The sequence below is a fragment of the Hesperophylax consimilis genome, chromosome 4 (assembly GCF_061612785.1).
Source record: "Hesperophylax consimilis isolate HC1 chromosome 4, BYU_Hcon_1.0, whole genome shotgun sequence".
In the NCBI taxonomy this organism is placed as follows: domain Eukaryota; kingdom Metazoa; phylum Arthropoda; class Insecta; order Trichoptera; family Limnephilidae; genus Hesperophylax; species Hesperophylax consimilis.
This window is the reverse complement of record NC_142839.1, coordinates 8,179,106-8,205,304: the sequence shown is the minus strand read 5'-3', so window position 1 is coordinate 8,205,304 and position 26,199 is coordinate 8,179,106. Positions and strand designations below refer to the sequence as shown.

Genomic DNA, 26,199 nt, shown 5'->3' with positions numbered 1-26,199 from the left:
TTATTGTACAGGCTCGCACAGAGACCTTAGTTGAATTCAATGTTTTGAATCCTGAAATAGGAGAGGGACTCGTTCCAGAAATAGAGATTATGGAAGGAGTTTATCTTTGTAGAAGTATAACAAAGGTTAATTCAAAGTCAAAAGCAATTACGTCTATTTTAAATACGACAGAAAAAGCAGTAAAAGTTAAGAAAATGGAATTGATATTGGAAAAATTTAGTGAAAAAGATAGCAAAATGTTAGAAGCTGATTGCGATGATAGAACGATAAAAAGGAAAGTTAAATGCAAAAATAAAAACATTTTTCAATTCAACAAAATAACAGAAAATATTGATAATAGGTACGAACTTTTAAAAGCATCATTACGGACTGAACATTTAAATAAAGAAGAAGAACGATCACTTTTTTCAATTTGTCGAGACTATAACGATATTTTTCACTTGGAAGGAGATACATTGAGTCAAACCGATTCGATAAGGCATGAAATAAATACTACAACACAGATTCCAATACACGCAAAAACATATAGATACCCCGAGGTACATAAAAAGGAAGTAAATGATCAAATAAAAAAAATGTTGGACCAAAGAATAATTAAAGATTCAAATTCAGCATGGTCATCTCCTTTGTGGGTAGTGCCCAAGAAGAAAGATGCAACAGGTCAAGTAAAATATAGAGTAGTGATTGATTACCGTAAATTAAATGAGGTCACTGTAGGCGATGCTTACAACTTACCCAACATCACAGAGATATTAGATCAATTAGGACACTCAAAGTACTTCACCACCTTAGATCTTGCATCAGGATTTCACCAAATCTCAATGAAACCGGAAGATTCACATAAAACAGCATTTTCCACCCCTCTAGGACATAACGAGTTTTTAAGGATGCCGTTTGGGTTAAAAAACGGTCCTGCAACATTTCAAAGGGTTATAAATAACGTTTTAGCTGGTATACAAGGAATAAGATGTTTCGCATACCTAGATGATATAGTTATTTATGCCGATACAATAGAGACTCACGAGGTTAGGTTAAAAGAGGTATTCCAAAAATTAAGATTACACAATTTAAAATTACAGCCTGATAAATGTGAATTTATGCGTAATGAAGTCATGTATTTAGGTCACGTTATATCAGAAAATGGAGTTAAACCAAACCCAGATAAAATTCAAATCATAAAAAATTACCCTATTCCAAAAAATCCAAAAGATATGAAGTCATTTTTAGGACTTGCTGGATATTACAGACGTTTTATTAAAGATTTTAGCAAAATCGCTCAACCTCTCTTCCAATTATTAAAGAAGGATATTCCATTCATTTGGAAGGAAAAACAACAAGAATCTTTTGATATACTTCGAGAACATTTAATTCATGAACCAATATTACAGTTCCCCAATTTCAGTAAAACATTTAATGTCACCACAGATGCAAGTAATTTTGCTATCGGTGCAGTATTATCTCAAGGTGAGATTTCTAAAGATTTGCCAATATCCTTTGCTTCCAGAACACTAAATAAAGCCGAATCAAATTATTCAACGACAGAACGTGAACTTTTAGCTATAATTTATGCAGTTAAACATTTTAGACCTTATTTGTATGGTGTAAAATTCAATATAATAACGGATCATAGACCTTTAGTTTGGTTATTTAATACAAAAGACCCTGGCTCTCGCTTACTTCGTTGGCGTTTAAAATTTGAAGAATATCAGTATAATATAATATATAAACCCGGAAAACTTAATTCTAATGCCGATGCGTTATCTAGAATTGATCATTCTCAAATATTACACTTTAGAATAAACCCTGAACCAAATTCTTACGAAGAATTTATAAAGTCTCATTATAAAGATAAAACCATTATTGACTGCAAAAATATTGTTGAAACAGACGAATGTCTTCTAATACGGAAAGATAATTTATGTAACTTTATTTCCAATGATAAGGAAATGTCCGAAGGTTTGTCTATGGAGATAAGGAATTTAATCAATAATCACGATGATATAAAGAAAAGTAAAACGAATGTAAGAGATATATTATATTCAGAACTAAATAACATATTTAACGTTTACCATCTTATAACAATGGAACATTTTTGGGATAAACCAACATACGAAGATATTTTCTGTTGTTTTCTTAAATTAAAAAATGTATTAATTTCACAAGGAAAGAAATCGCTTTCAATTCCTGAACTAGCTCGCAGTGATAATAATTTAAATTGGAATAAAATAAAAACTATTATTTATTACGTCTTTGCAAACTCCGGAATCATGGTAACTATTTGTAAAAATAAAATAAGTTATCCAGATCCCAAGGATATAGCTAAATTAATAGAGGAGAATCACGATTCTCCACAATCAGGACACTCGGGGTTTCATCGAACGTATAATAGAATGAAAGAGAGATATAATTGGAAAAATATGAGAAAAGACATAAGAAACTACATTAAAAAATGTGAATCATGTCAAAAAAATAAAATTTCTCGTATAAGATTTATTCATCCAATGGAAATAACTACAACTTCTGAGAAACCTTTTGAAAGGATATCTTTAGATATTGTAGGTCCGTTACCCTTATCCGAAAATGGAAATAAATATATTCTCACGTTACAAGACGACCTAACAAAATTTTCGCAAGCATTTCCAATTCCAAATCATGAAGCAATTACTATTGCAAAGGAGTTAGTCAATAACTTCATTTGTGTATTCGGAATACCAAATCGAATTCTTACAGATCAAGGAAAAGATTTTACGTCAATTATTTTAAAGGAAGTTGCAAAACTATTTAAAATTAAACAAATCCAAACAACAGCTTATCACCCCCAGTCCAACGGTGCATTGGAAAGGTCTCACGCGACCTTAGCAGATTACTTAAAACATTACATTTCAGAAAAACAAACAGATTGGGACGAGTGGATAAATTTAGCAATGTTTTCGTATAATACAACGCCTCATACCAGTACTAGGTATACGCCATACGAATTAATTTTCGGTTTAAAACCAGAACTTCCAACGTCATTAACACAAAAACCTCAATTCAAATATACATATGATAATTATGTTGACAATTTAAAGTTGAAACTGAACAAATCACAAGAAATTGCACGCGAACATGTTCAAGTCCAAAAGATAAGATCAAAAGAGAACTTTGATAAGAACATTTCTAGTAATGAACTTTATAACGTTAACGATTTAGTCAATTTAAGAAACGAAACAACGAAGAGTAATCATTCCAAAAAATTATCACCTAATTATCAAGGCCCCTATAGAATTGTTAAAATTAATTCGAAAGTAAACTGTACTATACAAATAAAGAAAAAATATGTTAAAGTACATTTCAATCGTTTAAAAAAGGCTATTGTTTCAGATTGATGACATGGTTGCCTTACGGTAATGGATTCAACTGGACGCAAATATCTTCGTCCGCAGGGATATATTATGAACACGTTAATATGATTAATTTTATAGAGAGTTATTGGAATGTAGTAACATACATTGATTTAGACATATATTTTGATAATAAGTTAATATTAATTGATAAAACATATAGCAATATACAACTATTATGTAATGACGATAACATCATGCATAAAAGTTTTTCTCCTTGCGAACCGCATTTAAATATTTTACATCAACTAATAATAGTATTAAAGCAAAAGGATAAGACGCTAAAACAATTTATAGGACAACCAAAAATAAGAGTAAAACGTGGTTGGATAGATATGGTAGGTACAGTATTTAAAACTGTATTTGGAACCTTAGATAATAATGACGCGCTTTATTATGATGAAGCAATTGATTCTCTAAACACAGGTGATAAAGACTTATATAATATGTTAAAACAGCAAACTCAAATAGTGAAAACAACTATAACAAATTTTAATAATACGATAACTAATCTTGAAAGAAATGAAGAAATATTTAATCAAAATTTCGTAAAATTAAAGTCGTTTACTACAAACATTAGCGATGTCATATTTAATTTAGAATTGAAGCAAGAAATAGAAAAACATCTTACCCTATTGAATTTAATCACAACAGAATTACAAAACGAATATACGCTTATCATAAACGCATTAATGCTTTCCAAAAATAATATAATACACCCATTTATTATCACACCTCAGCAATATATTGAAGAAATAAGTAAGTCCTTGCCTTATTTACCGAATTCCGTATCTTATCCTGTCCCACCAAATATAAAAAATGTTAATATTTTAATGTCAATGGTAAAAATTGACATTGCATATGTAAATAGAAGAATAATTTTTGTTATATCAAACCCTCTGTGTAGTTATGTAAGCTATAATTTATACAAGTTAATACCTTTGCCTATGAAAAGACAAGACGATTTATATGTTTTTATTATGCCTAATGTTAAATATTTAGCTATCGCCGAGAGTAAAACAAATTATGTTACTCTTGATAATATAGATTCGTGTAAATAAACCATTTTAGATAAAGCGATTTGTAAAACCACAAACATTTATTATAATCTACATGAAAGATCTATTTGTGAAACAGAATTACTAATCGAACCTTCTCATATGCCTCCGAATTGTGAAACCAGAATAATGAATACGATTAACGAAATTTGGCATACTACAAATAAAGGAACGAAATGGATTTTTGTGCTCCCTAAACCAACATTGGTTACAATTAAATGTAAGAATTCTGAACCAACCGATGTTAAATTACAGAATACAGGAATATTAATTATAAAGCCAAAATGCAAACTTTACACTAGTTCAACAGTGATTGTTAATGTAGAAGACCAATATTATAATATATCAAATCAAACAGCTTCAAAATCAATAATTCCCCTGTTCAATATAACTGATGATAATTGTTGCAATATAAATCAAACACAAAATGTCAAAATAAATATTCCATTAATAATACCAAAAATATTTACTCTAGATAAAGATGATTTAATTTTAGCAAGCCATAAGTTAAATAAAATGTACGATGACTTGGAAAATATACCCGAAGACCATATTGTAATTAGAATTATGAAAAATAACTTTTTTTCCTATGTATTTTTAAGTTTAATAATCATTTACATTTTATATAAACTATTTAAGTGTTACACATCTAGAAGAGATCATTTTAAAGGTGATTCTCGTGTAAGATTAATAAATTACTTGAACATTTGTAAAACAAAAGACAAAAGAGAAGCAAACGTAGAAATGGAAGAAAACGTTACCGGGTCCACTGATGAATCCCTAACGCTCAGACGAAGTACAAGACTTCGAACTGATGTGAGATAATGATGGACGCCACATTATCTCATCTTAACGAGGAAGGTGTTATGTACCTTTCTAATACTTGTACAACCTTTGAACCTATTATGCTTCATTCACTATCTATTATTTGTCCGTCGCACCAATGCATATCAAAATCAACATTTTGATTGTCGCCATATCTCTTGTCTATTGTAAATTTCCATGTTTACTATTAATTGACTTTATTTACCACACTAGTTAAATACAAGATTACTATAAGATGCATTACGCTCTGTTTCAAGGCAGATTCATTCTAGATTTCAGTTTGGAAACATTTCACTTAGAGACATTTAACTCTGTAAAAACTCTACTATATAATATGTAACCATAAACAATTGTAAGACTTACAAATAAAATTATAAAACCGTGTTAAGTGTTTTCATCAATAGAATCCATAACACCTTTAATAACTCACAACATAATCAAAACAGTTATAGGCCGAACCATAACAATTTTAATGCAAATAATAATAATTTTAATAACCCGGACATGTTTAAACCGTGGCAACGCAATAACTTCGTGAACAACAGGCCCGGACAGAACCCCTGGGTTCAAAATAATAACATGTCGCAACAAAATAATTTTAAATATCAGGGTAATGCCCAACGCCGTAACGAGGACGTTAGTATGAGAACAGCGCCTATGCCGCACTTGTCCAGCGGTCCAGTCATAGAGGTGATGGACGTACGGCACAGGAGCTATTTCAGTGATCAGGAGAACCAGGATTTTTGGGTGAGCGAAAGAGATCCCCAAGAAACCTAGTTCAACTAAACCACATAAATAATGGACTTCCATATATAGAAGCTCCATTAAATATAAAAAAATTAATTGATACTGGTAGCTTTAAATCATTCATGAGTAGAGCCTTATGTAATAGATCGTTTTTGATTGCGAATACATTGACGAAGAATTTTCGGTACAAACGGCGCACACCACAACGACTCATAGAGGTACGGTTGTAACGCCATTTTGGAAAAAGGTGTTTGGTTTTTTATTTTTGATTTCTCTAAAAAATACGATGTCTTAATGGGAATAGATATGTTAAAATTAAAGAATGCAACGCTAATGTTAAATAATAATAATGTATTAAAAACCTTAACAAAACAAGTTTAAGTTTAACTATTCCATGTAATGGACATGACCGAACTTGACGAATTATTGGAGAATAATAAAGATTTGTTTTCTGAAGAATTAGTATCTAATTGCTCACCTAACGTAAGGCACACAATCAAATTATTAAAGGAGGAACTGGTATATCAGCGTGCTTATAGGTTGCCGTATGAGCAGAGGCTCGAGGTTGAACGGAAGTTGCCCAACTTCTTAACGATGGAATTATTAGGCTTAGCAACTCGCCATGGGCAAGCCCGATACACATCGTTGAGAAAAAAACTCGATCAAACAGGAATCAAAAAGTGGAGGATGGTCAGACTACAGGAAACATAATGAACAAACGCGTAGCGACAAGTTCCCCCTCCCAAATATTGAAGACATGTTTTCGCAATTACATGGGAATAAATATTTCTCATCCCTAGATTTACCACCAGACTAAAATGAGCACTAAGTGGTTACCACCAGATCAAAATGGCCGAAGAAGATATAGAGAAAACAGGATTTACTATCCCTAATCAAAATTATGAATTCGTATGAATGCCATTCGGGTTAAGAAAAAACCCACCGGCCACGTTTCAACGCATGATGAATGATTTATTGCGTAAATACATAGGTAAAATTTGTTTAGTGTATTTATAGGATGTAATTGTATATGCTAATGTTATGTCCCAAACGCACCACCACTAATTGCATTGTGACATTCCATTAGTGCACCTAACTAACTGTGCTTAAAGTATCTCCGGTATTGAAATTAAGTTTCCGTCAAAACTTTAAACATAATAAACCAATCTTTATATAAAAATCTTCAAAGTGTTCTTTAATTAAAATTGGTACATAACAATTTTGGTGGCAGCTGTGGGATAACTTCTACAAACGACAAACTAAACTTTGTCGGTCCTTAGCGGTTTAAACCAAAGGAACAAACCACAATAAATAATAAAAATAAATTGTTTACCAATTAAAGAAGTAAATCAGATAAAAGAAAAAAAACCAAGGCACCTCAAAACCTTGAGTCACTTCAACAAATCAACACCAAACGAAGTCTACGTCACAGAAGCCTTCAGAAGATCATCATCCATCAAGGCCTTCATCACATTCCACAAGAAAAGAGGACCATCACCTGCACAAGGACAAAGAAGATCCCTCAAACTCGGAAGAAGATGAACGTGCTGTAAGGAAGAAAATTATTATTTTTATGTAAACCTTTTACGCTTTTTTACAAAGCCTTGCCAATTTTTATGCTTTCTTACAAAGCCCATACATAAATATAGACAAATATTTTATAAATTTCCAGTAAAATTTATAAATTGTCAAATTTTAAGCTTTCTTACAAAGCATAACTCTCATAACGACTTGAATGTCAAAATTTTTATAAAGGTCACAAGATATAGACAAATATTTTATAAATTTCCAGTAAATTTTATAAATTGTCAAATTCTAAGCTTTCTTACAAAGCATAACTCTCATAACGACTTCAAAGTCAAATCTTTATAAAGGTCATTTTTAACGAATAATTTCCAAAAATGAATCCAAGTATTCCCAAAACCGAATCGACGAACAGCAATGAATCTAAAGTTAACCCTCCTCTATTTACAACCAGTGAAAATCCAAAACTAGAAGAAATTTGTAGCAATATTCCAATACTAATTCAATCTACAATTCCCAAACTAGAAGCTAATTATCAGATTGTTTCTGAAATCTTAAATCACAATCAAACTAGAGAAAAACGCGGACTTTTTAACATTGTAGGATCTAGCTTCAAATACTTATTCGGCACGGCTGACAGAGATGAAGTCAAACATTATGATTCACTAATAAATCAACTCAACAAAGACGATTTAAATTTAAAGAACAGACACAGATAGTTCAAACCACAATATCAACATTCAACAAATATATTACAAATCTAAATCAAAACGAAAAACTGTTCAACGAGAACATTGAACAAATTCATTTTTTCACCAAAGAAATTGAACGACGACAATTGACCAATTCAGAAATAAATATTATTATTGAACATTATATAACATTATCAAAACTTGTATCAAACGTTGAAATTGAAATTTCTACATATACAGATGCAATTTTATTCTCCAAATCTAATATTTTACACCCAGCCATTATCTCGCCATTTAATCCAATAAAACTTCTTCAACAATCCCTGTCACATTTACCACTTGGTACTTCATATCCGTTTAAACCGGAGATGAAACATTTTCCTTACATAGCAGACCTTTTAAAATTAAATGTTATCTATTTTAACAATAAACTCATGTTTCTTCTAATTAATCCCCTAGTGAGCGAACACAAATTTAATATTTTCCACATAATATCTCTCCCGATAAAGAACGTAGAAGACTTCCTATTCGTGGAACCAACGTTCAAATATTTATTCATCACCGACTTAAAGGACATCTATACGTCTACGAACAATCTAAATAACTGTCGTATTGTCGATAACACTAACTACATTTGCGAGAAATTTAACGGCATCTTCACGAGTGCCACTCATCCAACGTGTGAAACGAGCATGTTGAATCCATTAACTACACATATATCGCCTCTTTGCAATATTAAATTAACTAAAAATCATAAATACGAAATCTACCACAAATTAGAGAAATCTAATTCCTGGATTTTAATGTTGTCCAAAGACGAAAATGGACACATTATTTGCAATAACACAATCAGAAAAACAGTAATACTAAAAAATACAGGTATTATATCACTAAACGGAAATTGTAAATTATTTACAACTACTACTAGACTAATCCCCGCCCAATCATTCATTAGTGAATTCGAGCACATTCTTCCATCATTCAATATTCTTGAAGATGAGTGTTGAAAAAAGAATCGATCCAAGTCAATTAATAATACTATTACACATTTACACCTACTTAGACTCACTAATATAAGCTTAGACGAATTACAACATTCAAGCGAGAGGTTAAAAAGAATACAATTAGAAATTGAAGATACTCAAAAAGACACAATTTTCCATAAAGTTGTAAATAATAATTATTTCATATACACAATACTATCATTAGGAAAAATACTTCTTTGTTATATAATATATAAAATCCTTAAATCAGGGTGGCCACAAAAAACGGATTTCAAAATTCCCTGATAATTCCAGGTTTTCCAGGGCAGTTTCTATATTTTTCCCTGATATGTTTTATTTGGTATAAGGACATATCGTTCAAATTTTTTTTTTAAATTCGTAATGGATAAAATATGGGATGTGCAAGGTGCTTTTATGAGTGGAAGGGGGTGCATGGACCAGATATTCTCATTGCATATGCTCACCGAGAAGTTTCTGGCAAAAAACCAGAAACTTTTCTGTGCCTTTGTAGATCTACAAAAAGCATACGACCGAGTCGACAGGAAAAAGCTATGGAAGGTGTTGTCCAAGTATGGAGTGAATGCGAATCTGACTCAGGCCATTGTGTCTCTATATGAGGGAGGCGTTGCATGTGTTAGGGTGAACGGTGGTTTTACGGGGTGGTTTGATATCACAAAAGGTGTTAAATCTATGGATAATTGTATGCAAGAATTGAAAGAGGTGGGATTGGGCGCGAATTTGAGTAATCTGAAAGTATGTTGCCTGTTGTATGCTGATGATGCGGTGCTGATTGCTAATAGTATGGATGATCTGCAGTCTCTCGTGTCTAGGATGAACGAAGTATGCGTGAAGAATGAGTTAATGATGAATGTAAGTAAGTCTAAAGTAATGGTGTTTGAAAGAGAAAGTACAAAAACAGTGTGCAATATAGCTGTGAATGAGGAATACTTGGAGCAGGTGGATGAATTTGTGTATTTAGGAAGCATGTTTACGAGAGATGGGAAGGCTGACAGAGATATTGAAAGAAGAGTAAATGCAGGTAACTCCATTAATGGAGGACTGAACGCAGTTGGCGCTAACAAAAAAATGTCCAAAGAAGCGAAGTTAGCAGTCCACAATAGAGTGCTGGTACCTACCCTGATGTATGGAAGTGAGGCATGGAACTGGCAAAGAAAGGATGAAAGTAGATTGAATGCTGTTGAAATGAGATCCCTGAGGCGTATGTGTGGTAAAACCATGTATGATCGTGTAAGGAATGTGGATATCCGCAAAGAGTGCAAGGTTGATGTAAGCGTAATGAGTAAGATTAAGAAAGGGACGCTTAGATGGTTTGGGCATGTAGAGCGAATGAGCGAAGAAAGGAGTGTAAGGAGAATATACGATGCAAGTGTGAATGGTAGCAGAATTCGGGGACGCCCAAGGAAGACATGGCACGACCAAGTGAATCAGATACTTGAGTCGGACCATGTCAAGAGTCAGAACAATAGAAGAGTATGTATGAGACGATGAATGAATCTGAATGAGGCAAGGAGTGTATGCCAAGACAGAGTTGTTTGGCGGTCCGTCCTCTCTGCCTACCCCTGCGGGGAAACGGCGTGATGGTTAGTTAGTTAGTTAGAAATTGGTCCGCGCACAAAAATTTGCGAAAATAAATCATAATATTTCGTAAATCTGAATCTAAAAGTCAGCCGTGGCGGTAAAACGCCGAAAAATGTATTTTTACGTGGTTATACATCGTCCTAATTAGTATTATTATTTTGTAAATCTGAATCGATTTACACTGGAATGTTGTATTTTTTCAAATTTATTTCGAATATCCGAGTTTGAAGGGCCGAGAAAATACGTTTTACGCGGATATATGTCGTAGTTTTACGAGTTTACACCAAATATCTGTATTTAAAGGGTCGGCCGCGACGAAACTCGGCCACGAAATTTGGATTTACGCGTAAATGTATCGTATATTTACGAATTTATTTCGAATATTTGAATTTAAATGGCCCCCTGCGACGGAAATCGGCCGCGAAATTTCAATTTACGCGGAAATATATCGTATTTTTACTAACTTTACTTCGAATATCCGAGTTAAAAAATACGGCGCGACGGAAATCACGCCGAAATATGACATATTTTTACGAATTTACTTCAAATATCTGAACTTAAAACGCCGGCCGCGACGAAAAACTGCCGAAAAAATTCGATTTACGCGGAAATATTTCATATTTTTACGAATTTACATCAAATATCTTAACTTAAAGGGTCGGCCGCGACGGAAATCGGCCCCGCATTCTCGATTTACACGGAAATATATCGTATTCGACGGAAATCGGCCGCGCATTCTCGATTTGGACGGAAATATATCGTATTTTTGCGAATTTATTTCGAATATCTGCATTTAAAGAGCCGGCCGCGACGGAATAAGGCCGCGAATTCTCGTTTAACGCGGAAATATATCGTATTTTTACGAATTTAAATTCAGATATTTGAAATAAAGGGCCGGCCGCGACGGATATTACCGCGAAATCTCGATTTACGCGGAAATATATCGTATTTTTACGAATATCTCAATTTAAAGGGTAGGCCGCGACCGAAATCGGCAGCGAAATCTCGATTTACGCGTAAATATATAGCATTTTTACGAATTTATTGCTAATATCTGAATTTAAAGGGCCCGCCGCTACGGTAATCGGCCGCGAAAATAAAGAAATAATTGGTATTAATACGAATTTACAACTAAAATACCACCCGGATTTGAAGAGGCGGCCGAGAAAATCGATTTTCGGCGTATTTTTTTTCATAAAAATTCGAATTACGTGGGAATTCGTTAATTCGAAATTTGATTTTTGATGTCCCGTGGATTTCGAATTAACGAGGTTCTACTGTATTGACACTTTGTAAAAATGTTGGTAATGATGATCTTTAAATTTTATTACGACCGTACTGGGTGTCCGACCCTTTTGACACTTTGTTGTAACTTTGCTAGCTTTTTCTTTACAGATTTCGCACCTACATAGTATGGGGGAAAAACCAAAGAGGGTGGTTTACGACATGATTGTGTTGCAAGGGCTATTTACGAAAATAATAATAAAAAAATACCTACTTATCTAGTTTGTCTTTGTCGGCATATCTTTTGTTACACACGCCGCAAGTAAAAGTAATAAAACACAACTTAGGGACTTCACAAATCGTAAATAACGAATTTCGTTTTATTTTTGGAATTCCCTGATATTTTAAGAATATTTTGAAATTCCCTGACATTTCCCTGATAATTCCCGGTTCGGTAAAATTCCCTGATAATTCCCGGTTTTCCCGGTTTTCCAGGTCTGTGGCCACCCTGTTAAATACATAAAAGACCTCTATTTTAAGAACAGGAATAATAACTATGTACACCCAATAGAATATAATAGACAAAACTCACAACATCCTTCAATAAATGTAAACCCAATTCTCAATATGATAACTTGTTGTAAAACACGTCAATGTTCACCAGAACGTGACATAGAATTAACACCTGTAAACAGTACTACACCATTATCACCTGTAAACAATACTATACCATCAGCACCTGTAATAACTCCTTTGCGCAGAAGTGCACGCTTTCAAATCTCAAAGCAATCATAAAGATCCTTTAATCTTCCCGAAAAATATTAAAAATTGTATAGAATCATGAAAACAATTCATTTAGACTTAAGATGTAACATATTTTTATAAAAACCAAGGTAAAAGGTATTAAATAATTTTAAGAATAATTATAATATCCGTGGTACAAAACACTTTATATTGTATAAACTTAGATAAAATCTTTCGATATAAGACACTTTATATTATATAAACTTATACACTAAGAAATTCACTACTTAATACTTACATCGTAATTACTTTTGTATTGTGAAATTATATTTTAATTCTTCAAACTATAATTTCAAATTAACGATGGGGGTGTTATGTCCCAAACGCACCACCACTAATGACATTGTGACATTCATTAGTGCACCTATTGATTCATTCTTAATGTATTGTATACGGATGTATTAATGTCATCAACAGATGCCTCAAGCACAAATATCTAGTTTCGCCAAATTCCAACAACCTCTTAATTACCCAAAACTACAGCTTTCATAATTACTTTTGGCATATATTGGCATACAATTTGACGTTTTCACCCATGGTATTGGAACACACTTTTTAGTATTGGAAAGGATGGTTGATTCGGCTTATCCTCTTGTTGTAAATCATGGAGAGGAAATAAATGAACTTTTCGTTAACCACGAAGAAAAAGAAGAAGAATAAGAGGAGATAGAAATTATTTGTAAAATAATTCCGTCTAAGAGTTATGTGATATAAACCTTTTACAGAAGATGTATATTATTACTCGCTAACTCTCAAGAAAATAAAAAAGAAGTAGATAATGCAGAAATAATTGTGGAAATAATTTCGACTTGGAAGTAAATGGTATCAACTTCTTAATGTAACTTTAAATATTTACTGTCGATGCGTCGCAAAGGATGGGTAATTCGTGATGCAAAGCATCGAGAGGCAACACACTTAACTTTTCGCTAACCCTGAAGAAAATAAAGAAGAAATAGAAGAAGCAGAATTAATTGTTGAAATAATTCCGACCAGGAAGTAAATGGTACAAACTTTTTACAGTAGGTTTATATTATTCCTTTTTATGAGTTGGAGAGGATGGTTGATTTGTCTTACGCTCCTGATGCAAAGAATCGAGAGGCAATACACTTAACTTTTCGCGAACTCTGAAGAAAAGATAGAATAAGTAGAAACGCATAATTGATTGTGGAAATTCCTACTAGAAGATGAACGTGTCATAAGGAATAAAATTATTATTTTAACTTCAATCTTTTTTGTTTTCTTACAAATCGTATAGCGGCCCTAGAATGAAGTTAAATGACTACATCATCAATTTTAATGCGGCGTTTAGACTTGCTAAACCCGATCAACACCATAATTCTACACCAAAAGACCTTACCGGAAAAGCGAAAATCATGTCAGAAATTAAAGTAACACCTAATCCTTAAGAAACATCCTACAAGATTACTTCTGTCTCACTCAGTCTGTAGCAAAATTCATCCTTGAACCTCGAACCTTTAAACAATTGCCTGATGAAAGTGTGAGAGGTTTTAAATTTCGCCTAGACATTTTAGATAACAATTTTTTGTTATGTCCCAAACTCACCACTACTAATTACATTGTGACATTCCATTAGTGCACCTATTGATTCATTCTTAATGTATTGTATACGGATGTATTAATGTCATCAACAGATGCCTCAAGCACAAATATCTAGTTTCGCCAAATTCCAACAACCTCTTAATTACCTAAAACTACAGCTTTCATAATTACTTTTGGCATATACAAGCATATACATATGTATAAGCCAGCACCAAATTATTCACTTCAGATCACTCCGTGTATCAGTTCAAGACTCAATTCTAACTGTGCTTAAAGTATCTCCGGTATTGACATTAAGCTTCCGTCAAAACTTTAAACATAATAAACCAATCTTTATATAAAAATCTTCAAAGTGGTCTTTAATTAAAATTGGTACAAAACAATTTTGGTGGCAGCTGTGGGATAACTTCTACAAACGACAAACTAAACTTTGTCGGTCCTTAGCGGTTTAAACCAAAGGAACAAACCACAATAAATAATAAAAATAAATTGTTTACCAATTAAAGAAGTAAATCAGATAAAAGAAAAAAAACCAAGGCACCTCAAAACCTTGAGTCACTTCAACAAATCAACACCAAACGAAGTCTACGTCACAGAAGCCTTCAGAAGATCATCATCCATCAAGGCCTTCATCACATTCCACAAGAAAAGAGGACCATCACCTGCACAAGGACAAAGAAGATCCCTCAAACTCGGAAGAAGATGAACGTACAATAAGGAAGAAAATTATTATTTTTATGTCAACCTTTTACGCTTTTTTACAAAGCCTTGCCAATTTTTATGCTTTCTTACAAGACCCAAATATAAATATAGACAAATATTTTATAAATTTCCAGTAAATTTTATAAATTGTCAAATTTTAAGCTTTATTACAAAGCATTACTCTCATAACGACTTGAAAGTCAACATTTTTATAAAGGTCACAAGATATAGACACATATTTTATAAATTTCCAGTAAATTTTATAAATTGTCAAATTTTAAGCTTTCTTACAAAGCATAACTCTCATAACGACTTGAAAGTCAAAATTTTTATGAAGGTCACAAGATATAGACAGATATTTTATAAATTTCCAGTAAATTTTATAAATTGTCAAATTCCAAGCTTTCGTACAAAACATAACTCTCATAACGACTTCAAATAAATCTTTATAAAGGTCATTTTTAACGAATAATTTCCAAAAATGAATCCAAGTATTCCCAAAACCGAATCGACGAACAGCAATGAATCTAAAGTTAACCCTCCTCTATTTACAACTAGTAAATTATTTAATTGGATCGAAAAATATGACGGCTCTAGAATGAAGTTAGATGACTTCATCATCAATGTTGATGCGGCGTTTAGACTTGCTAAACCCGATCAACACCATAGCTTATTAGAGTACACTAAAAAACAACTTACAGCGAAAATCATGTCAGAAATAAAAGTAACGCCAACGTGGGAATCCTACAAGATTACTTTTGTCCCACTCAATCTGTAGCACAATTGATACTTGAAGCTCAAACATTTAAACAATTACCCGACGGGAGTATAAGCGATTTTACATTTCGCTTAGACATCTTAGATAACAAATTTGTCCGGGCAATAAAATACGAAAACGAAGATAAACCCCATTTACTAGTCGGCATGTTCAAGATGAAAGACGACATTTGCCTGAGTGCCTTCCTCGGAGGAGTCTCGCGCGAAAATCGCACGCTTCTTCTTATAAAAGATCCACAGACGCACTTAGAAGCATCCGAATTCTGTCAAAGAATAGAAAACGAAAATAAAATAAATGACGAGCGGGAACTGTTTACGAAAAAACCTAACTATTGTACATATTGTAAAACTAACGGTCACACAATTACGAACTGCTACAAAAAACTAGACAGAAATACTAATCCACAAATTAACGACAACACATTTATGGAAAGACACAAACATTCCATTCACGTCCGATAACAACAATCAGTTGGACCCTATTAATAATAAGTAAATAGTTAAAAGATCAATATTTGTAACAACTAGTTTTTGGAACCTAGTAATTAATAAATACATAGAGATTGCAATAAACCTACAATCAGTTGGACCCTATTAATCAATAAGCACATAGTTATAAGAACAATATTTGTTAGTTCTAATATTAGAAAATTATTTATTATATAAGAGAGATATAGAGAAGTGGAATTAGAGTGAACATTGTAGCCGGACCAGACAGTATCGCTGTCCGTGCATTCCTGTAACGTAATACCGATAAATAAACTATTTACAGAAGTTATACCGAGTACTGAATCAACTTTGACAATCACCTACCGGACCCTAACAAAAATGATGTCAGAAGTGGGATCCTCGAAAAAATATTTTCAGAAATATTGAGGAACAGGGTTTAACGGTACAATTGGTGAAATTGTTAATTCACAAGGAAGCGAATTAAGACAAAGGACTTCTACGGCACATTAAGCCGACAGGAACGTCAAATTAAAGAAGAACACATATATTATTCGACAATCCGCTGAAGCTGCTGGATAATCTACGTCTTAAATAAACCAATTACAGAATTTATACCGAGTACTGAATCAACATTGACAATCACCTACCGGACCCTAACATTGATACTGGTAGCTCTAAATCATTCAAGAGGGGAGCCTTATATAGTAGATTGTTTTTTTAATTGCGAATACATTGACGAAGAATTTTCGGTACAAACGGCGCACACAACGACTCATAGAGGTACGGTTGTAACGCCACTTTGGAAAAAGGTGTTTGGAGACAATAATAATAAAATGAGGTTTTATATTTTTATTCCTCTAAAAAATATGTTAAAATTAATGATTTCAACGCTGATGTTGAATGATATTTATAATAATAATAAACATTTATTATGAACCCCAACAAAACAAGTTCAACTATTCCATGTAATGGAAATGACCGAACTTGACGAATTATTGGAGAAGAATAAAGATTTGTTTTCTAAATCAGTACTCGTGACCAACGACGAATGCAGCATACAAGGAAAAACATTTAATATGGGACGAACTATCAACAAAGAAACGTTAGTCATTACGTACTCCAGAGAAGAACTACACGTATTACAGCTACCCATATTACATGTAGACGAAATAGAGAAACCACACCAAGATTCCAGTACCACCACCAACGTGACAGAAACCAATGGAAGTCTACATATCACACTAACAAGTTGCCTAATAATAATGGCAATTGGATATATCCCATGGAAACTGTGTAAATTTTTCGAAACCCGAAGGAGTTTCCATTTAATTTATTTCCATTTAATTTAATTTACTAAATCTGACTTCTTCGGGAGAAGTTGCTTAGTCTGTCGACGTCACTTTTACATTGCGCGTTCTACCACAAAATCCAATTTGTTCAACAAGTGCGTTTGTCAATTTTTTATACAGCTTCTCTCTGATTCCTCTATCGTTTTCTTTCACGGAATCGCGCAACTGTCATTAGAAACTTAGATTATTTTTTACGCGCGACGAAATAAACGACGGATGATCGTGTCGTTCCTTGCCAACTCAGTGCTCACCTACCAGGTAAGTATTGTACTGTGTATTTTCTCCATATATAGTTAAGTAATAACATAGATCACTGTAGAAATGTATTATAAGTTTGTACAGCGCCCTTGAGGTGTTTTTGGTTCATGAGATAGCGCTCAAATTCAACCTCCCTGTCAACTTTGACGTCAAAAGCGAAAAAGGGCCTCCACATATGAAGCTTTTTATAACGACGTGCACTGTGGCAGAACATGTAACGGAAGGCGAAGGTAACATCAAGAAGACTTCGAAGAAGCGGGCCGCCGAGAAGATGCTGGAGGAGCTAAAGAAATTGCCCTCGGTCAAGAAGACAGAGACTCTAAATCAGGTAACCTAACCTTCGTCGATTCAACGATTACGCGACACAAAATATGCTGTCCTTTTTTAACGCATGCGCGGATGATCGTGTCGTTCCATGTCAACTCAGTGCTCACCTACCAGGTAAGTATTGTACCGTATATTTTCTCCATAAATAGTTTAGTAATAACATAGATCACTGTAGAAATGTATTATAAGTTTCTACAGCGCCCTTGAGGTGTTTTTGGTTCATGAGATAGCGCTCAAATTCAACCTCCCTGTCAACTTTGACGTCAAAAGCGAAAAAGGGCTTCCACATATGAAGCTTTTTTTAACGACGTGCACTGTGGAAGAACATGTAACGCATAGCGAAGGTAACAGCAAGAAGACTTCGAAGAAGCGGGCCGCCGAGAAGATGCTGGAGGAGCTGAAGAAATTGCCCTCGGTCAAGAAGACAGAGACTCTAAATCAAGAAATCTAACCTTCGTCGATTCAACGATTACGCGACACAAAATATGCTGTCCTTTTTTAACGCATGCGCGGATGATCGTGTCGTTCCTTGTCAACTCAGTGCTCACCTACCAGGTAAGTATTGTACCGTATATTTTCTCCATAAATAGTTAAGTAATAACATAGATCACTGTAGAAATGTATTATAAGTTTGTACAGCGCCCTTGAGGTGTTTTTGGTTCATGAGATAGCGCTCAAATTCAACCTCCCTGTCAACTTTGACGTCAAAAGCGAAAAAGGGCCTCCACATATGAAGCTTTTTATAACGACGTGCACTGTGGCAGAACATGTAACGGAAGGCGAAGGTAACATCAAGAAGACTTCGAAAAGCGGGCCGCCGAGAAGATGCTTGAGGAGCTGAAGAAATTGCCCTCGGTCAAGAAGACAGTGACTCTAAATCAAGAAATCTAACCTTCCTCGATTCAACGATTACGCGACACAAAATATGCTGTCCTTTTTTAACGCATGCGCGGATGATCGTGTCGTTCCTTGCCAACTCAGTGCTCACCTACCAGGTAAGTATTATACTGTATATTTTCTCCATAAATAGTTAAGTAATAACATAGATCACTGTAGAAATGTATTATAAGTTTGTACAGCGCCCTTGAGGTGTTTTTGGCGAAAACGAAAACGGCGCTATACAAGTCATCCAAGTATGATTATTATTATTATTATTATTAAGGGGGGAGAGTTAACTACTCCAGACGACCATCATCTACAAGAAAATGAGCAGTTTTTAATTCAAGAATAAGAAAATTTCTATTTCAATACCAATTTTTTTCTGGCATGGTTTGCAGATGCAGGTGAAAGGAGACGTTCCTATAGTTATCAAGGGAAAACAATGATCCCGGATAACGTTCGCATGCTAAGGTTTCATTTTGTATGAAGGCACGAGGATACAATAAACAAAGATACTTCTCGATTGCTTCTTTTTTATTATGATTTGTGATCTGTGAATAGTGATTCATTCACGCACTCACTTATTCATGTGTCATGGACCTTGTACTTTGTCATGAACCTACACATCTACCCATAGTAAACTAACAAGACTGAAGAACCTCAAAACCACGAGAGTCACTTCAACAAATTAACAATCACACACCAAAGAAGTCTACATCGCAGAAGCCTTCATCACATTCCACAAAGGGACCACCACCTGCACAAAGAATAAAGAAGAACCCTCAAAACTTGGAAGAAGATGAACGTGTCATAAGGAAGAAAATAATTATTTTAACGTCAATCTTTTATATTTTTTTAAAAAGCGTATGGCGGCCGTAGAATGAAGTTAGATGACTTCATTATCAATTTTAATGCGGCGTTTATACTTGCTAAACCCGATCAACACCATAATTTATTAGAGTACCTACACCGAAACACCTTACGGAAAAGCAAAAATCATGTCAGAAATTAAAGTAACACCTATTTTAATCTTTGAGAAACATCCTACAAGATTAGGTACTTCTGTCCCACTCAGTCTGTATAAAAATTCATACTTGAAGCTCAAACCTTTTAACGATTGCCTGATGAAAGTATAAGAGATTTTAAATTTCGCCTAGACATTTTAGATAACAAAATTTTCAGAGCAATAAAATATGAAAACGACAATAAACCCCAATTACTAGTCGGCATGTTTAAGATGAAGGACGACATTTCCCTGAGAGTCTCGCGAGTTAACTACTCCAGACGACCATCATATATAAGAAGATAGTGTAGGACGTCCCTTACACCCCGCACTTCACCTTGTTTAGTCATTAGTATTGTTTAGTAATTTATATTGTTTAAGTAATTAGTAATTGGAATGTTGTAAATTAATATGCTGGACCCAAGCGCCTCCAGCGAATAAACTTGCCGATCAAGAACACGATCCAGTAATTGACATGATCGATCAATTAGGACCGTTATATAAACGGCCGCATCTTCCTAAGCAAATAAGTCTGTCTTGTTGATTGAATCTAAACACTTGTTTATTGTATTTCTGAACTTGATCGCTTCCACTGGAAATTGTACCTTACCTGTTGTTTATATTTTTGTAAAAACTATAAAAAAAAATAAAAGGATAATTATATCAAAATAAGAGTTAATTTTTTTAGCAAAAAGTGAACGATAAAAGTTAACTGGCGCCCAGTACGTGGGTCATAAAAAAATCGAGGAAGCTGTTAAACTTGGCCGTAGCCAGGACTCTTTAGGTATTTTTATACCTCAACGCGAAGGACCACCACAAAATAAAAAAAATCGTTAACTGAAGAAAATATGCTGAAGATAGCTGCAACAACATTCATGTAAGAACATTTTTCAATCGTTCGTCTGTCCCATCCGAATGATAGATCCTTTTCCCTTCCTAATCCAAAAGGTTAGAGATAAAATTAAAGTCTTTTTTACGTTTTAAAAAATGACACAGCCAAATGAGAGACCCGTTCCCCAATACTCGGAGTCGATTCTGGAGTATAGCGACTCTGCGAAGATATAAATTTATTTATAAAATCGACTAGGGGTTACATTGTCCAATGTCGAAAGAGTGATTTCGAGATTGCGTGGCAATTCATTACAGGTGATCCTTATGAATGATCATGAAAATAATATTGAAAAAATCTTGGAAACATTAAAAATTGAATGTGGTGACCACAAGTCGGTCAAATTGCTTCAGACCGAGTTGATAAACTTCAATCGGGACAATAAAGATTTTGGAACCCTGATTCACGAAATGAATCAGATATTATTTTCAATAACAATAAAAATCTCAGATCAATATGGGCCAGTGAGTGCGAAAGTTCTAATGGAACCATATAAAGATACGGCACGTAACAAATTGTTAAATTTTTACCCACACATATTAAGGTCGGGTTGTTTCGGAGTATTTGAACAATTCATCAAATTTCAACGTTCATTTTCAAGTTCTGTGAAAGATTTTTTCAAGTTCTGTTTTTATTTCAGTTTTGTCAAGCAACTAGCCTACAATAATATAAAAACAGAACTTGAATAAGTCTTTCACAGAACCCGAAAATAAACGTTGAAATTTGATGAATTGTTCAAATTTTCCGAAACAACCCGTCCTTAGTGTGCGAATTCAACAAAAAATACGGCTCTTTGATTTCCCACAACCAACGCAAAATAAATTTCACCCAACTCAGTTTGGACAAAAAAACTTCAATAGGCCCTTTAATAACTCACAACATAATCAAAACAGTTATAGACCGAACCATAACAATTTTAATGCAAATAATAATAATTTTAATAACCCGGACATATTTAAACCGTGGCAACGCAATAACTTCGCGAACAACAAACCCGGACAGAACCCCTGGGTTCATGTCGCAACGAAATAACATGTCGCAACGAAATAATTTTAAATATCAGGGTGATGCCCAACGCCGTAACGAGGACGTTAGTATGAGAACAGCGCCTATGCCGCACTTGTCCAGCGGTCCAGTCATAGAGGTGATGGACGTACGGCACAGGAGCTATTTCAGTGATCAGGAGAACCAGGATTTTTGGGTGAGCGAAAGAGATCCCCAAGAAACCTAGTCCAACTAAACCACATAAATAATGGACTTCCATATATAGAAGCTCCATTAAATATAAAAAAAAATAATTGATACTGGTAGCTCTAAATCATTCATGAGTAGAGCCTTATGTAATATATCGTTTTTGATTGCAATACATTGACGAAGAATTTTCGGTACAAACGGCGCACACCACAACGACTCATAGAGGTACGGTTGTAACGTCATTTTGGAAAATAATGTATTAAAAACCTTAACAAAACAAGTTCAACTATTCCATGTAATGGACATGACCGAACTTGACGAATTATTGGAGAAGAATAAAGATTTGTTTTCTGAAGAATTAGTATCTAATTGCTCACCTAACGTAAGGCACACAATTAAATTATTAAAGGAGGAACTGGTATATCAGCGTGCTTATAGGTTGCCGTATGAGCAGAGGCTCCAGGTTGAACGGCAAGTTGCCCAACTTCTTAACGATGGAATTATTAGGCTTAGCAACTCGCCATGGGCAAGCCCGATACACATCGTTGAGAAAAAACTCGATAAATCATAAATCAAAAAGTGGAGGATGGTCAGACTACAGGAAACTTAATGAACAAACGCGTAGCGACAAGTTCCCCCTCCAAAATATTGAAGACATGTTTTCGCAATTACGTGGGAATAAATATTTCTCATCCCTAGATTTACCACCAGACTAAAATGAGCACTAAGTGGTTACCACCAGATCAAACTGGCCGAAGAAGATATAGAGAAAACAGGATTTACTATCCCTAATCAAAATTATGAATTCGTACGAATGCCATTCGGGTTAAGAAAAAAACCGACCGGCCACGTTTCAACGCATGATGAATGATTTATTGCGTAAATACATAGGTAAAATTTGTTTAGTGTATTTATACGATGTAATTGTATATGCTAATGTTATGTCCCAAACGCACCACCACTAATTACATTGTGACATTCCATTAGTGCACCTATTGATTCATTCTTAATGTATTGTATACGGATGTATTAATGTCATCAACAGATGCCTCAAGCACACATATCTAGTTTCGCCAAATTCCAAAAACCTCTTAATTACCTAAAACTACAGCTTTCATAATTACTTTTGGCATATATAAGCCAGCACCAAATTATTCACTTCAGATCACTCCGTATCAGTTAAAGACTCAATTCTAACTGTGCTTAAAGTATCTCCGGTATTGACATTAAGTTTCCGTCAAAACTTTAAACATAATAAACCAATCTTTATATAAAAATCTTCAAAGTATTCTTTAATTAAAATTGGTACATAACACTAAGGATAAAAATAAGCACCTCAGGCGTTAAGAAATGATATTAATTGCTCTTTGGGAAGCCAATTTAAAAATAAATATGAACAAATGCGAATTCGTTAAGGAAGAAATTAAATTTTTAGGCCATATACTGAATAATAATGGGTAACAACCTGACACCAGTAAATTAGATGGCATACGTAAATTCCCCTTGCCTAAAACAAAGGCAAATAATTTTTCGCTAACCCTGAAGAAGAAGAAGAAGAAGTAGAAGACGCAAAAATTTTAATGGACATCCAAAGTCAACAAGAAGGGTCGAATATATTACGAGTGAAGATATAAATGAGTTTTTGGGTAAGATCAGCTAACGTTCCCGATAACAAACTAACGCACGTTCAAAACCAATAGGTAAATAACGGTAGCAGTAAAGTAACGGCTGGAAATCTGTCATAGAATTGGCGATTTCCACCTCCGTCGAAAGAAAAAAAACCAACAGTGTAAAATCTTGCGACATGATGTAAGTTAAATGAAAATGTGATTAAAGAGGTTAGGTGATTTGACTTACCCTTATGATGCAACCAATCGAGAGGGTAAGACAAATAATTTTCGTTAACCCTGAAGAAGAATTAGAAGACGCAGAATTTATTATGAAAATAATTCCGACAACACCTTTTTACTGTAGGTTTATGTTATTCCTGTTAGTGCAGAAATCCTTCAAAACTAAGGTGAACATCGGAATCAGTATTGGTCACATTCAACTTTTAAATAAACGTGCTTCAATGGCAAGGGCAGTGTATTCTTATGTTATTATTCATTTATAGGCCATTATTTAATTTAAACCAACTAGTATAAGCCGCTAATTAAAACTCTTTACCAGGGAAGAAACATCATAACACAAGTTTATCAGCATAATTTACTACCATCAACACTAGCAGATGCCACACGATACGGCATCGTATAAAGTGATGGGATATTCCACTATTTACACGAATTATTGGAGAAGAATAAAGATATGTTTTCTAAATCAGTACTCGTGACCAACGACGAATGCAGCATACAAGGAAAAACATTTGATATGGGACGAATTATCAACAAAGAAACGTTAGTTAGTTAGTTAGTTACTCTAGAGAAGAACTACAAGTATTACAGCTACCCACATTACATGTAGACGAAATAGAGAAATCACACCAAGATTCCAGTACCACCACCAACGTGACAGAAACCAATGGAAGTCTACATATACACTAACAAGTTGCCTAATAATAATGGCAATTGGATATATCCTATGGAAACTATGTAAACTTTTCGAAACCCGAAGGAGTTTCCATTTAAGGGGGGGAGAGTTAACTACTCCAGACGACCATCATCTACAAGAAGGCGCAGGAAAGCAGGATGTCCTTTACACCCCGCCTTCACCTTGTTCAGTCATTAGTATTGTTTAGTAATCAATATTGTTTAAGTAATTAGCTATTGGAATGTTGTTAATTAATATGCTGGACCCAAGCGCCTCCATCGAATAAAATCCGGTAATTGACATGATCAATCAATTAGAACCGCTATATAAACGGCCGCATCTTCCTAAGCAAATAAGTCTGTCTTGTTGATTAAATCTAAACACTTGTTTATCGTATTGCTCAACTTGATCGCTTCCACTTGAAATTGTATCTTCCTGTTGTTTATATTCTTGTAAAAACTATTAAAAAAATAAAAGGATAATTATATCCAAATAAGAGTTCATATTTTTTTATAAAAAAGTGAACGATAAAAGTTAACTCCCGTGAATATTCTTCTGCAAATAAAAGATCCACAGAAACACCTGGAAGCATTCGAATTTTGTCTAAGAAGAGAAAACGACAGTAAAATAAATGACGAACTGTTTAGAAAAAACCTAACTATTTATATTTATTTAAATATATAAATCAAAATAAAATGTCGATAATTCCATTTTTCGGTCTTCTGGTCAAGGAAATGTAAGCGATTATTATCTTGGAAAGATTTCAATATAAGAAACATGATATATTGAAAATAATCGTAAGAGAGAAAACATGGATAAACCAATCACTTGAATCGGACCATGTGAAGAGTCAGAATAACAGAGAGGTATGTATGAGAAGATGTATGAATGTGAAGCAAGGAGTGTGTGATAGTTTGTTTGTTTGGCCGTCCGTCCTCTGTGCCTACCCCTAAGTTAGTTAGGCATGAAAAAAAGGAAATTCCAACAAAAACTTTCGTAAAAGATGAGCAGTTTTTAAATCAAGAATAAGAAATAATTTCGACTTGAGAGGTAAATGGTATAATTTTTTTTAATTTAAGTTTATTTAATTACTGTTGATGTGTTGGAGAGGATGGGTGATTCGTCTTACCCTCGTGATGAAAAGCAACACACTTAACTTTTCGCTAACTCTGAAGAAAAAAAAAAGTGAAAGATGCAGAATTAATTGTGGAAATAATTCCGACTGGGAATTAAATGGTATAAACTTTTAAAGATTGGTTTACATAATTACTGTTGGTGAGGATGGGTGATTTATCTTACCCTCGTGATGCAAAGCAACACACTTCACTTTTCGCTAACTCTAAAGAAAAAAAAGTGGAAGATGCAGAATCAATTGTGGAAATAATTCCGACTGGGAAGTAAATGGTATATACTTTTAAAAGTTGG

General features: G+C 34.0%; 1 protein-coding gene across 1 annotated transcript; it reads left to right on the top strand.

Annotated features, from left to right (window-relative positions):
• The first annotated feature begins 17,914 nt into the window (after positions 1 to 17,914).
• On the top strand, positions 17,915 to 18,734 carry LOC149424133 (double-stranded RNA-binding protein Staufen homolog 2-like). The gene is made up of 3 exons (XM_089631042.1): positions 17,915 to 17,956; positions 18,069 to 18,284; positions 18,510 to 18,734. Exons 1-3 carry the CDS (start codon positions 17,915 to 17,917, stop codon positions 18,732 to 18,734), a joined length of 483 nt encoding a protein of 160 aa, XP_089487168.1.
• Positions 18,735 to 26,199: the final 7,465 nt, after the last annotated feature.